Genomic DNA, 15,443 nt, shown 5'->3' with positions numbered 1-15,443 from the left:
GGAACTGGTTATGTACGGCGTCAGTTTTAAAACACTGTTACAAAATCATTTTATATGGCACCTAAGTCTGTTATTTTGTTTTATATTTACAAAGGAATCAGTTTTATTACAAATTTTGAACGACATTTATATGATGTAAAATGTTTTATTTAGACTAGAAAGAATATGACCTTTGTGTGTGTGTGTGTGTGTGTGTTTGTGTGTGTGTGTGTGTGTGTGTGTGTGTGTGTTTGTGTGTGTGTGTGTGTGTGTGTGTGTGTGTGCGTTTGTTTGTGTGTGTGTGTTTGTGTGTGTGTGTGTTTGTGTTTGTGTGTATGTGTTTGTGTGTGTGTTTGTGTGTGTGTGTGTGTGTGTGTATTATAATTGCTATCTTGTGTATTATAATTGCTATCAGGATTACAGATTTATTTATTATTTACAAAAATAGCTTATCTTAGTAGCAACATATCGATGTATTGAAACACATAATAAATTCAGATATACGGCACACACAAAAAAAAGAAGGAATTTGTGGTCATAAATACGTCACTTTTACTTGAGGTCTATAAATATCTTTTGTGACAAATGATATCGGTAAACATGTAACACAAAAAGATTCGTAATGAATAACAGTATACAGTAAAAATTGTTTTTTGTCAATCTGAATACCTTTTTCAGTGGTGGGGATTTTTATAAAACGTACTTTTCTGGATCTACTTTCACTTACACTAACATATGTTACTAATTGTGATTTATGACATGGGTTTTTCATCATATTTTGTCCAATTTTCGACCGATTTGCTTGAAAGTATTACTTTTTAAATTAGCAAACTATGTTTCATAAACACAAAGCAAAAAAAAAAAATTCGCTAATAAAAAGCGCGGTAGAAATACGCAAAAACAATTCTGCAATTAAATAATCTTAATTTTTGTACTGTTTCAATTTTTTTGTTGTTACAGGCATAAAAAATATCCAATCGTAATGTGGTCAATGGTCAAAATCTGTTAAATCTCTTTAATATACTGTAATTTTTTTCACAAGAAGGTAGCATAAGACTATGAAGGGAGGCAATCAGATACCAACGTATTTTCGCAGAGCGCTAATGAAGCGCAGATCATTGTGAAGGGAAAAGGTTAAATCTAAATTCCTTACCATTAACTATTATATAAAATAAATGATATACTTAAAATGAATGGAAAATATTTATTTGTGAATTGCAATAGTACCTGCAATGATGCTGAATAGTCAGCAAATTCATTAGCCCACCCTGAAGCAGAATTCTGATCTAAATAACCCTCGCTGATTGTTTCATTCCATTGCCGAGCTAATTTATCCCAAAGTTGAGTTGTAAATAATTCTTCAGAACTTGCAACACCGGAATCATCTAGATTAAACAGTTAAATAAGTTTAATATAATATATAAATTATAATTTGATACCATATGTTTTTAGAAAAATCTAGACGAAAAGCATGTAGTATTATTAATATTTAACCGTAATTAAAGTTTTACAATAAAGTAACAAATTTAACATTAAAATAAAATTCATGTGCTCTTACTCATAGAAGAAAAAACAGTAACAGGATTAAGAATAAAGAAATGCATGGTGAGAAAATATGATCCACTCATATTTGAGCTGCAACGTAAGACAAACATCCACCAGTTAATGGATATCTTCAGACCACTTCCAGGCAGCGAAGGTTCATCCTTCCCACAATCCTTAGAAGATTTACCTTAGATTATAGAATTTTAGCTAGGATAGGAAAACAAATCACTGTTAAACGACTGATAAACCATCTTAAATATATTCCACAGTACAGATCACTTTTTCACCATAAGTGAAAAAACCACCCGAGAAGGAGATTCAGGAGCTTCTTAAAGGAACAACCATAAACCATAGATCTGAAAGGTCCAACTGAATTATTATTACAATACTGATGTACTAAATGAACAGAACAAATCTTCAAATCTAACACTTTTTAATCCTAAAACGCATAAAATCAATACTCTGAACTAACTGTATATATTTAATTCAAATACACTTATACCTTCTTAAAAAACAAAAAAAAAAAAAAAACCATTAATTGCAGATTAAAAATAATTTCATATAAGGTAAGTTATTCCTCTTTTGCATGGCTTGTATCATGAGTAAATTGTTTCTACTTATTTCGTTTTTTTTTAAATAAGTAAATACAGAAAAGGCTCGTGATTTATTTACGTAACATTTTATTTATTATATTATTTTTACTTGAAGGCACAAATTTATCTTACATACTCTTTCAACACAATAGTTTCATCCTGTGATATAAAAAAAATAAATGGTATACAAATTTATACTTTTATGTATAATTCAAAGGCAATAAAAGTCAGATTTGGAAAGATGTAACGTCTTAGACAGATTTTTTTCCAGGGGAATTGTCATGTGAGAACAATATTGAATAATTCAACCCTCTTAAAGAAAATGAAAAATCCAGTATAATTTGAAATATTTTCCAATGAAAAAACAAGACAATTACTTGACTAATCTGTATCTGAAACTATTAACCAAAATATCTGTGAAATCTGTGTATATTGTTACCACATATATGCCTAATTTAATATCGGCAGACGAACATGGTAGCAACTCAATGTGAGCTGGAGCACTTTTATATGTATGCACTGGCAGAAGCATTACTCCCGCCGCGCTGATGACCGCACAGTTCTCCCACCATAGTGGTGCTGTGGCTCAACCACTCTCAGGCTCCAATAAAAGACGTGCATGAGAGTGAATTTTCAATTCATTATAGACCACCACCTGGAGAAGACCAAGAAGAAGATGGAAGATGGATATTTTCATCCCTGCCGGAGCAGCAGGCCTGGCTGGCCTGCCGAGGGAGTCGCTGGACGCAGACACTACCTTCCTGCTCCAGCTTGCTGAGCTTCAATCACCCTGGTTGGCGGACTCAGCAGCAGGACCCGGCCCAGCATGGGATTGCTCAGGAAGAACCGCCTCGGCTGTGCTGGGAAGAACGACCAACACAAACCTGACACTGTGGGGCTCTGGGGGCCATCGCTGCTATGCTGTAGTGGGGATCCAACTGCCGCTGAGGTGAAGCTCAAGCTGATTTCAATTGATGAGCCGCAACTCCCTGACTTCGACGGAGACAAGCTTTCGAATTCAACAGCTCTTCTCAGAGCTGACAAAAAAACGGCCCTTTTCAGGGCGACCACAAGGTTATGAATTACGAGACATCGAAGCCATTCAACAACAGCCCTTCTCAGGGTTACTATAAGTTTATTAGTTACAATGAGCCATCGAAGCCAATCGACAACAACAGCCTTTCTCACGGCTACTACAAGATTATTAAGTGCCATCGAAGCCATTTAAACAGCCATACACGCGTATGAGCGTAGAGATCGCCCGCCAGTATAGCTGGTTTCCAGGAGCCCTGAAGGACCCGCTCCAGATATCGTAGAAACTCTCCGAGGAACAGTTCAGAGAGATGTATCCACATGCAACCACATAGTCGGTCAGCTCGATCATCACAAAGCCTCTTCCCTATCTAGTGCTAGTCGTTTCATTTCAGTATACCCTCTACATCCTACATCCCTAACAAATTGTTTTACATATTCCAAATGTGGCCTGCCTACACGATTTTTTCCTTCTACCTGTCCTTCCAATATCAAAGCGACTATTCCAGGATGCCTTAGTATGTGGCCTATAAGTCTGTCTCTTCTTTTAACTATATTTTTCCAAATGCTTCTTTCTTCATCTATTTGTCAGTCATCAATACCTCTTCATTTGTCACTTTATCCACCCATCTGATTTGTAACATTCTCCTATAGCACCGCATTTCAAAAGCTTCTAATCTTTTCTTCTCAGATACTCCGATTGCCCAAGTTTCACTTCCATATAAAGCGACACTCCAAACATACACTTTCAAAAATCTTTTCCTGACATTTAAATTAATTTTTGATGTAAGAAAATTATATTTCTTACTGAAGGCTCGTTTAGCTTGTGCTATTCGGCATTTTATATCGCTCCTGCTTTGTCCATCTTTAGTTATTCTACTTCCCAAATAACAAAATTCTTCTACCTCCATAATCTTTTCTCCTCCTATTTTCACATTCAGTGGTCCATCTTTGTTATTTCTACTACATTTCATTACTTTTGTTTTGTTCTTGTTTATTTTCATGCGATAGTACTTGCGTAGGACTTCATCTATGCCGTTAATTGTTTCTTCTAAATCCTTTTTACTCTCGGCTAGAATTACTATATCATCAGCAAATCGTAGCATCTTTATCTTTTCATCTTTTACTGTTACTCCGAATCTAAATTGTTCTTTAACATCATTAACTGCTAGTTCTATGTAAAGATTAAAAAGTAACGGAGATAGGGAACATCCTTGTCGGACTCCCTTTCTTATTACGGCTTCTTTCTTATGTTCTTCAATTATTACTGTTGCTGTTTGGTTCCGGTACATGTTAGCAATTGTTCTTCTATCTCTGTATTTGAACCCTAATTTTTTTAAAATGCTGAACATTTTATTCCAGTCTACGTTATCGAATGCCTTTTCTAGGTCTATAAACGCCAAGTATGTCGGTTTGTTTTTCTTTAATCTTCCTTCTACTATTAATCTGAGGCCTAAAATTGTTTCCCTTGTCCCTATACTTTTCCTGAAACCAAATCGGTCTTCTCCTAACACTTCTTCCACTCTCCTCTCAATTCTTCTGTATAGAATTCTAGTTAAGATTTTTGATGCATGACTAGTTAAACTAATTCTTTCTGTATTCTTTTAGTTCTGTATTCTTCACATTTATCTGCCCCTGCTTTCTTTGGTATCATGACTATAACACTTTTTTTGAAGTCTGACGGAAATTCCCCTTTTTCATAAATATTACACACCAGTTTGTATAATCTATCAATCGCTTCCTCCCCTGCACTGCGCAATAATTCTACAGGTATTCCGGCTATTCCAGGAGCCTTTCTGCCATTTAAATCTTTTAATGCTCTCTTAAATTCAGATCTCAGTATTGTTTCTCCCATTTCATCCTCCTCAACTTCCTCTTCTTCCTCTATAATACCATTTTCTAATTCATTTCCTCCGTATAAGTCTTCAATATATTCCACCCATCGTATATGTTGACACAAAAAAATGAGCACAGCAGAACTCAGTACGATGATTTTTCTAAGTAGAATTTTTTTTTAAAAAAAAAGTGTTTCAGATTGGATCTCAGAAACACCTTGATTTTTTTTTATCTAAAAAACTTTGTGATTATTTAAGACACAGAAAGGTATACTTTTACAAAGTTTCATCAAAATTAAATTATTTCTGTGGAAATGAAAAATAAAAAATGAAAAAAAAAAGACTTTTTGCATTTTTCTCAGAAATTTTGAGGTTATGTTAAGAAGTGACATTACAAAAGTTGTAGATTTTTGCATGATGTAATACTTCTGCATTGGATAAATTTTTTTTGACATCAACTTTTGCCGGAAATCGCAATAATAGTCCGCAATAATCTTACCCCTTTTCGCAATAATTTTACCCCTTTTCAACCCCCCACGACTCCTGCTCATGCATTTATTTTTTTTATGTTTGTTATAAGCCCCTTTACCATTTCCACTTAGTCCAGGTAACAATTTTTTTCACCTCTAAAATGAGTTATTTCAATCAAATTTTATTGAAGAATAAAGAAAAACAAGAATACAAAGCGACATAAAATAATTTTTTAATTACTAAAATTAACAGAGTAATTTTAAATATTTTTTTCAATCATTGCTATTTTACATACCATAGCTGATAACGTACTCAAACATAAGCGTTAAATTAACTATTTCCTTGACAATTAAAATGATCATGTTACATACAAACAATAGTTTAAAATAAATCAAAGTATAGGGCTAATTAAAATTTACAACTCGAACAAAAAAGAAATACCTCCTCTTTCATTCTTAAATTCAGAAGTCCATAGTGAAGATGCTTGTGTATTTCGGAATTCGTTACTCCATTTTTCTGATTCAGTACCTTCTATCAATTCTTTATCTTCGGAAATTTGTCCAGATTCAATAGTCACTTCTCCATCCCCAATCTGTTTCATAAACTTCATAAACTGAGCAAACAAAGGAAAAAATATTTAGCAACAAACAATAACATTGTCTAATAACAAACTTAAAACACTGAATGAAAACGATTGTGGACAACAGCCAATAAATGTTATATCGAGTTAGTTTTTTTCTAAAGTGCTAATCACCTAGGAAATATCTCTAACATTTTCAGTGCTGGTATAAAATAACTATAACAGTTTATTTTAAATTTTTTATATTTATTACCACATATATGCCAATTTAATATCGACAGACGAACATGGTAGTATAGCAACTCAGATGTGAACTGGTGCACAGTATACATATGCGCTGGTACAATCATCATCCCTGCTGCGCAGACGACCACGCAGTTTTCCCACCACAGTGGCGCTGCGGCCCCACCACTTTCAGGCTCCAATAAAAGAGCGTGCACGAGAGTGAATTTGAAATTCATCGTCCACCACCACCTGGAGAAGACCAAGAAGAAGATGGAAGGGGACAGAAGTTCCCTGGCTGCCTCAATGTGGGACCTCCTGGCAGATGCCAACATCCCTGCTGAAGCAGCAGGCTTGGCCGGCCTGCTGAGGGAGCTACTGAACATGGACGCTAACTTCCCGCTCCAGCTTGCCAGGCTTCAATCACCCTGGCCAGTGGACTCAGTAACAGGAGCCGGCCCAGTGTGGGATCGCTCGGCAAGTACCGTCTCAGCCACACCGGCAAAGGACGACTGATGCCGACCCAAAACTGCAGGGCTCTGGGAGCCACCAATGCCACGCTGAAGTGGGGACCAAACTGCCGTTGAGGGGAAGCCCGGTCTGACTTCAATGGACTATGTTGCAACTTCCCGACTTTGCCAGAGACCAGCTTCCGGACCCGAAAACTCTTCCCAGAGTTAACGCAAAAAACGGCTCTTTTCAGGGCCACCACAAGGTTTTAAATTACGAACTATCAAAGCCATTCGACAACAGCCCTTCTCAAAGCTACCATAAGGTTATTAATTACAACAAGCTGTTGAAGCCAATCAACAACAAAAACAGCCTCCTTTTCAGGACTACTATATGGTTATTAAGTGCCACGTGCCATCGCAGCCATTCGGCGACAATATATATATTATATTGTTTTTCTAAAATCAATCCTTTCGAGACCCATATATACCTCTATACTAATAAATATATAATGTAAATCAAGTTGATCCATCCAAGTACAGAATTAAGAAATATCTTATCTTACTTTGTTGTTTTTCTACAACAGTAATGAAAATTCTATTGAGTAATGGAAATGGGATGGCTTTTTCAAATAAACAAAATATCACTGTAACTTTCCCATTAAGTAAAATATTGAATTCATTTTAAGTTCCTACTATTCTTTGGATAATAGCCTAAAACTTATTTAAGTAAAGCTTTTTGATATCGCCAACCATTGGCCTGGGCGTGGAAAAAATTGGGTTTTGAAGGCAAAAAAATCATACCTCCCTTAATAGGCACAGTATCAAATTGCTCCTCTAAACATTACCTAAAACTTTTGTCTGTAACAATTTTTGATATGACCAACCCTTACGGGAAGGGATGACCAAAATATTGCTGAAATTGTAAGAAGATGGAGCATATTGTATGCTAAACATGTGAAACATTTTTCACATGCAACCATTGTTGTATTGAGTAAATTTGAAGTTTTTCTTAAGTTTAAGATGGAAACTTTTTTACCCCCTACTTTAGCACTGGTACCTCTGCCTTCCGGCGTGCTGAAAAGATATTTTAATTATTCACAAAGATAACTTTTCCAATGTTTTTAGAAGTTTGAAAAAAGTAGATTGGGCTTTTGTTTGATGAACATGCTTTGATTTTCTGGTATATATATATTCATAAGTTGCTATATCAAATATACATTTCATATATTAAAAAACATCACACTCCATGGATGAATAAAAAAAAACTCAAATCATCACAACTACAAAGAATTTTTGATATAAAAAGATAAAGATTTCCATATTACTTTTGAATAAGTCAACTTTGGATCATCTATTTGTGACAAAAGCTGATTAGCAGTGAGCTGCAAATCTGTCTGTTCTTTAGAGTCATCTGTTACATATTCTTCTGATTGTGAAAGATCGCTTGCCGCAAGTGTTTGAGATTCATCTCTGTAACAAAGAGAAAAAAATACGCTCATTACAATAATGGTAATTAATAAAACCTTTCTTTATGGCACACAAGAAAGCAAGTTAATTTTGGGCATCTACATATACTACTTATGACGATACTAATAAAAGGTTTAGAGACATTCCTAATTCTCTGAGCCTTGAACAGAGAAGGCATCTTGACTAATAGTTGGATTTTATTAACAACCCTACATAAGAGTACTGAGTTTCAGATAAAGCAGAGCTGCTGCCATCTTCAACAAAACTCTACCAAGAGATCTGCTTTTATCTTTTTCCTAAAGAATGTTCAGGTAATTTCTCTTTAATGTTTTGGACAGCACCTCCTTAAGCCATATAGTCACTGGGGAAGAGACACAGGTATTGCACATAACCACTGAAATGGAATGACAATCTATGGATTGGAGATCCACTTCATTGCTCAGCAAGACAAAATGCAAGATGTTTTCCACTCAGAAATCATGTGCACAGTATTTTGGGACAAACAAAGTTTTTCTGGTCAACTTCTTGCCTAGAGACTGCATAATTAACAGTGTTGTGTATCGCAAATTGAAAAAAATTGCAACATGCGATCTAGAGCAAGTGAAGTGGCTTGCTTGACCAGGGTATTGAATGACTCACGGACAGTGCTCACCCATATGCTGCTGCAAAAATACATCTCCTCATGACCTTTGGGAATGGTCACATTCCTTGAGGAATGTGACCATTTTTTCTGGCTGACTGTTCCTTAACAAAAATGAGTTTATCAAGCTGTTAATATGTGGCTGGCGTTGCAGACAGGATCATCGTATGATGAAGGAATACAACATCTATTATGTGCCTCAACAATGGCAGGAACGAGAAGGAAAAATAAAATAAGATTTGTAGCTCAAAGAGCAATAAAAATTTTAAATGATTATGTTCATGAATTTTTTTTAATAGCCCTTTAGCAGTTACTTTCTGGATAACAACTTTAAGAATAATTACTGGTGATGTACAGTACCAGGTTGGAAAACACAAATTACTGAGTTCAAGGGGTTGCAACCCTAATAAAAACTGTTAGTAATACTAGACAGTTTAATTGGTAACAATTCCATGGCATCAATCAAATTCAAAATGGCATAATTGACATCTTGTGCCAATCATCTCGTTGCAATTACTAGGCTTAATGGTTACTTATTTATTTTCTGGTTGTTCTAAACAAAAATTCAATTTAAAATGATTAATACTGTATTTTATTCCATAATTTTTTAGGGAAGGAAGGTATCGCATGTTTACTGACTTTTGATGTCGCAGAAACTGTTTTGATGCAATAATGTTTAGAATATAATACTTTGAACTGTTCTTACAATCTTCTGAGAAGTATAAAATTAATCTTTAGTAAACTATATACTTGGATTTGTTATTCAATAAAAAAAAATCTTTTTGTACAGGCTGACTATCATCACAGATAGCTCATAAATTCATCTATTATAAATACTATTCTATTTAAGGTAATACAGAGTGATTTTTTAGTCCTGTTACCCAATTTTAAATGTAATTTAAGAAAGGTAAATTTAGGTGGAATAAAAAAATGTACTTGCTACTTACAAAAGAGATTTAATAAAAGGCTATTGCTTACATAATTGTTAAAGAATCTGCTCAAAATGCCCACCCCTCGTGGTTATACACGCACGGACTAGTTTCAGCATATTAGCAGAAACCTTTTTAAGAGTCGCATTGGAAATATTCGTGATTAAGTCTGTAATATTGACTTCAAGTTTATCAATAGTGTGAGAATTGTTTTTGAAGGCCTCAGACTTAAGCCCCACAAAAAGTAGTCAGGAGATGGGAGGTCTGGAGACCCTTGGAGGCCGTAAGCCCTTGCTTATTATTCAATCATCAAAGAATTCTTGCAGAAAATCCACGGTTTCTCGAGATGTGTGGCATGTAGCGCCGTCTTGCTGATACCAGCAATACCATTCTTGAGGTTCCAGGAGGGACACAAATTGGCGCACAATATTCCTGTATACTTTACCATTTACTGTCTGTTCAAAGAATACGGGTCCGACTATACGATGATGAGATCGCACGCCACACACCAATTTTTTCAGGATACAAAGATTTATCTTGCAAAGCGTTAGGATTTTTAACCGCCCAAATTCGACAGTTCTGACTGTTCAACCATCAAGATGGATCCAAGCTTCATCACTAAAGAACGCTGTTTAAAAATTTGATTCTGTTATCGTTTACAAGAGACCTAAACTGACGGCAATATTGCAATCGCTTGTTTAAATCTGGAGGCTGGAGCTCTTGGAGTAATCGTAGGCGATACAGATACAATTTCAGTTTTTTAGCGGCTTTCTGAACACTCGAATATGACAAACCAACTTGCGTCGAAAGTTTTCGTAAACTTTTTCGTGGAGAATTGAGCAATCTTGTTTTCACATTCTCTAAAATGTCATCTGTCAAGCGAGTTGGTCGACCGACCACTACATTTTCTGTCGCAAACACTACCTGTCTCTCGAAATCGGTTTGCTAGCCTGGAAATTGATATTTTTTCTGGCGGAGGAACATCAACAAATTTAATTTGAAATGATTCTTTTACACTGGCGTACGATTTCGTAGCAAAATATTGTTCAAGAATGAAAACTCGTTCTATGGTAAAAAACATTCTGTTTGTAACACAACCGGAAACAGCACAAAAGTTTACCCAGCTCAAGGAGAATCAACTCACACTGCCGTATCTATACCGGTTGAGTAATGCTACCAACTTCGTGTCACAAAACAAAATTTCCCTTTCTTAGAAAAAAATTACCAGACAATAACATTTTGGTAACACGACTAAAAAATCATCCTGTAGTTAATTACAAGTATAATAAACAACAATAAAACAAAAAATAATAAATTATAAAAATATTAAGCTTAAAAAAATAGAATTATAATATTAATAATCAAAGATAACATTTTTAAATGGGATGATTCAAACCACAAATAATAATACTAATAATAAGGCTGAAGGAAATAGTACTCTATAGTATACTATTTTATCCATAAGTATAAAATAGGTTAAATCATTTAATTAGTTGTGTTTCATTTTTTTTAATTTTTTTTGTCTTCAGTCATTTGACTGGTTTGATGCAGCTCTCCAAGATTCCCTATCTAGTGCTAGTCGTTTCATTTCAGTATACCCTCTACATCCTACATCCCTAACAATTTGTTTTACATATTCCAAACGTGGCCTGCCTACACAATTTTTCCCTTCTACCTGTCCTTCCAATATCAAAGCGACTATTCCAGGATGCCTTAGCATGTGGCCTATAAGTCTGTCTCTTCTTTTAACTATATTTTTCCAAATGCTTCTTTCTTCATCTATTTGCCAAAATACCTCTTCATTTGTCACTTTATCCATTCATCTGATGTTTCACATTTCAAAAAGCTTCTAATCTTTTCTTCTCAGATACTCCGATTGTCCAAGTTTCACTTCCATATAAAGCGACACTCCAAACATACACTTTCAAAAATCTTTTCCTGACATTTAAATTAATTTTTGATGTAAACAAATTATATTTCTTACTGAAGGCACATTTAGCTTGTGCTATTCGGCATTTTATATCGCTCCTGCTTCGTCCATCTTTAGTAATTCTACTTCCCAAATAACAAAATTCTTCTACCTCCATAATCTTTTCTCCTCCTATTTTCACATTCAGTGGTCCATCTTTGTTATTTCTACTACATTTCATTACTTTTGTTTTGTTCTTGTTTATTTTCATGCGATAGTACTTGCGTAGGACTTCATCTATGTCGTTCATTGTTTCTTCTAAATCCTTTTTACTTTCGGCTAGAATTACTACATCATCAGCAAATCGTAGCATCTTTATCTTTTCACCTTGTACTGTTACTCCGAATCTAAATTGTTCTTTAACATCATTAACTGCTAGTTTCATGTAGAGATTAAAAAGTAATGGGGATTATTCCTATGCAATTAATATCCCTAGGAGAATGGAAAAAAAACTATAAAATGTTTACAGTTTCTTTTTCGAAATGAAGCAATGACAAAAATTAGAATACATTATTGCAAAATAGAGTGAAATGAATGGTACATTATTAGCTAATTAGTTTCATAATATACCATAATAGTAGTGACCACGCTTGTATACAATGCAACTGTTAAGTGATATCTCGGGTGAATTTTATTAAATACTTGGGTTGATTGTTTATTAAATTTATGGAATTTGCACATTGTTCGAAAAAAAATTTTTTTATCATATATGAAAATTTTTTCCACTAGTTGTTATTTGCCAGATCTAATTTGTTTTTAGTTCATTTAAAGATTAAAAAGTACGGAGATAGGGAACATCCTTGTCGGACTCCCTTTCTTATTACGGCTTCTTTCTTATGTTCTTCAATTGCTACTATTGCTGTTTGGTTCCTATACATGTTAGCAATTCCTCTTCTACCTCTGTATTTGAACCCTAATTTTTTTTAAATGCTGAACATTTTATTCCAGTCTACGTTATCGAATGCCTTTTCTAGGTCTCTAACGCCACGTATGTTGGTTTGTTTTTCTTTAATCTTCCTTCTACTATTTATCTGAGGCCTAAAATTGCTTCCCTTGTCCCTATGCTTTTCCTGAAACCAAATTGGTCTTCTCCTAACACTTCTTCCACTCTCCTCTCAATTCTTCTTTATAGAATTCTAGTTAAGATTTTTGATGCATGACTAGTTAAACTAATTGTTCTGTATTCTTCACATTTATCTGCCCCTGCTTTCTTTGGTATCATGACTATAACACTTTTTTTTAATTCTGACAGAAATTCCCCTTTTTCATAAATATTACACACCAGTTTGTATAATCTATCATCGCTTCCTCACCTGCACTGCGCAGTAATTCTACAGGTATTCCGGCTATTCCAGGAGCCTTTCTGCCATTTAAATCTTTTAATGCTCTCTTAAATTCAGATCTCAGTATTGTTTCTCCCATTTCATCCTCCTCAACTTCCTCTTCTTCCTCTATAACACCATTTTCTAATTCATTTCCTCCGTATAACTCTTCAATATATTCCACCCATCTATCGACTTTACCTTTCGTATTATATATTGGTGTACCATCTTTGTTTAACACATTATTAGATTTTAATTTATGTACCCCAAAATTTTCCTTAACTTTCCTGTATGCTCCGTCTATTTTACCAATGTTCATTTCTCTTTCCACTTCTGAACACTTCTTTAATCCACTCTTCTTTCACCAGTTTGCACTTCCTGTTTATAGCATTTCTTAATTGCCAATAGTTCCTTTTACTTTCTTCATCACTAGCATTCTTATATTTTCTACGTTCATCCATCAGCTGCAATATATCGTCTGAAACCCAAGGTTTTCTACCAGTTCTCTTTATTCCGCCTAAGTTTGCTTCTGCTGATTTAAGAATTTCCTTTTTAACATTCTCCCATTCTTCTTCTACATTTTCTACCTTATCTTTTTTACTCAGACCTCTTGCGATGTCCTCCTCAAAAATCTTCTTTACCTCCTCTTCCTCAAGCTTCTCTAAATTCTACCTGATTCATCTGACACCTTTTCTTCAGGTTTTTAAACCCCAATCTACATTTCATTATCACCAAATTATGGTCGTTATCAATGTCTGCTCCAGGGTAAGTTTTGCAGTCAACGAGTTGATTTCTAAATCTTTGCTTAACCATGATATAATCTATCTGATACCTTGCAGTATCGCCTGGCTTTTTCCAAGTGTATATTCTTCTATTATGATTTTTAAATTGGGTGTTGGCAATTACTAAATTATACTTCGTGCAAAACTTTATAAGTCAGTCCCCTCTTTCATTCCTTTTGCCCAGCCCGTATTCACCCACTATATTTCCTTCCTTGCCTTTTCCAATGCTTGCATTCCAATCTACAACTATTATTAAATTTTCATCTTCTTTTACGTGTTTAATTGCTTCATCAATCTCTTCGTATACACACTCTACCTCATCATCATCATGGGCGCTTGTAGGCATATAGACGTTAACAATCGTTGTCGGTTTAGGTTTTGATTTTATCCTTATTACAATGATTCTATCGCTATGCGTCTTGAAATACTCCACTCTCCTCCCTATCTTCTTGTTCATCACTAAACCTATTCCTGCCTGCCCATTATTTGATGTTGAGTTAATTACTCTTAAGTCCCCTGCCCAAAAGTCGCCTTCCTCTTCCCTACTACTACTAATTAAGTTCATTAATAAACTGTAAATAAACAAGTAGTTGTAAAATAGAACCTTTTAGATACATGTATGTACGTATATCTCTTTACACTGAAACACACTTTACACTGATTAACTACTGGGTGTACCAAAAAATGTATTCACTTTTACAAAAATCCTTTTCATTTTTTCAGGAGTGATTGATTAAAATAATAATAACTGAATCAAGACTAAACTTTGAGAAAATAAATTTATACTTACATCTAACTGGAAGACAAAAATCATAATTCAGTACAAACAAGGTTTAGAAGACAGTTTAAATGAGATGCACTAATGAGACTGCCATATCCAGTGTAAGTATGAAGCAAAAGGAAATGTTCACAATAAGTGATCTGGAAGACCATGGAAATCCTCCAGCCCCAAATAAGAAAAAGAGGCCGCGTAAAAATATACGTATCTCCTAGAAAATCTGTTATACAAATGGCTCGTGAGACAGAACTTTCAAAATTAATTGCCCATCGCATTTCAAAGCATGCCAAGTGGAAAGGTTTTACCCCCGCATTAGTCCATGTATTCAGTGAAGATGATTCTAACTGAAGTATACAATTTTGTGATCGGTACCATGTGAAGTGTGGAGAAGACGATTTCCAAATAAAATTTTTGGTGATGAATCCACGTTTAAGTTAAACGGCTCAATGGGCAGTTACTGGGCAATTTATAATCCTCCTCTGACAGTAGAACACCACGTGTTATAATATTTCATTTACATTAATTGGACTTTCTTCTTTGAAAATACTATGACTGGTGAAGTTTACCTGAACTTATTTAGGAATCCATTAATTCACATATTCAATACAGGTTACTTCCAGCAGGATGGAACATTCCACATTAGCACAACGTGAGGGTATATTCTATTATTGATGGAATTAAGATGAATAGATAGCATGAAGAAGAGGTAGCATTGTGTTCTCCCCATGGTCACTAGTAGATCTAACCTGATAGATTTCGTTTTGTGGGGATACTCGAACATAATATGTTTATAGCACAAGGCCTGCTATAATCGATGAGCAAAAAGTAGCCATTTTAAAAGAATTTG

At 34.7% G+C, this 15,443-nt stretch overlaps 1 protein-coding gene across 3 annotated transcripts in view; it reads right to left on the bottom strand.

Moving 5' to 3' along the window:
* Positions 1-15,443, bottom strand: part of LOC142317407 (peroxisomal targeting signal 1 receptor-like) — an 85,489-nt gene that overhangs the window by 44,334 nt on the left and 25,712 nt on the right. For 2 of the 3 annotated variants that reach the window (XM_075353951.1, XM_075353952.1), the window contains exons 5-7: positions 8,035-8,179; positions 5,897-6,068; positions 1,207-1,364 (exon numbers count right to left, since the gene is read on the bottom strand). In XM_075353951.1, the coding sequence (XP_075210066.1) occupies positions 1,207-1,364; positions 5,897-6,068; positions 8,035-8,179 (475 nt within the window). The remainder of the gene's footprint in view (positions 1-1,206; positions 1,365-5,896; positions 6,069-8,034; positions 8,180-15,443) is intronic. The other variant, XM_075353953.1, reaches the window with a different exon arrangement.

The sequence above is a fragment of the Lycorma delicatula genome, chromosome 1 (assembly GCF_047948215.1).
Source record: "Lycorma delicatula isolate Av1 chromosome 1, ASM4794821v1, whole genome shotgun sequence".
In the NCBI taxonomy this organism is placed as follows: domain Eukaryota; kingdom Metazoa; phylum Arthropoda; class Insecta; order Hemiptera; family Fulgoridae; genus Lycorma; species Lycorma delicatula.
Note: the sequence above shows the minus strand (reverse complement) of the source record. Positions and strands in the feature narration are given on the sequence as shown.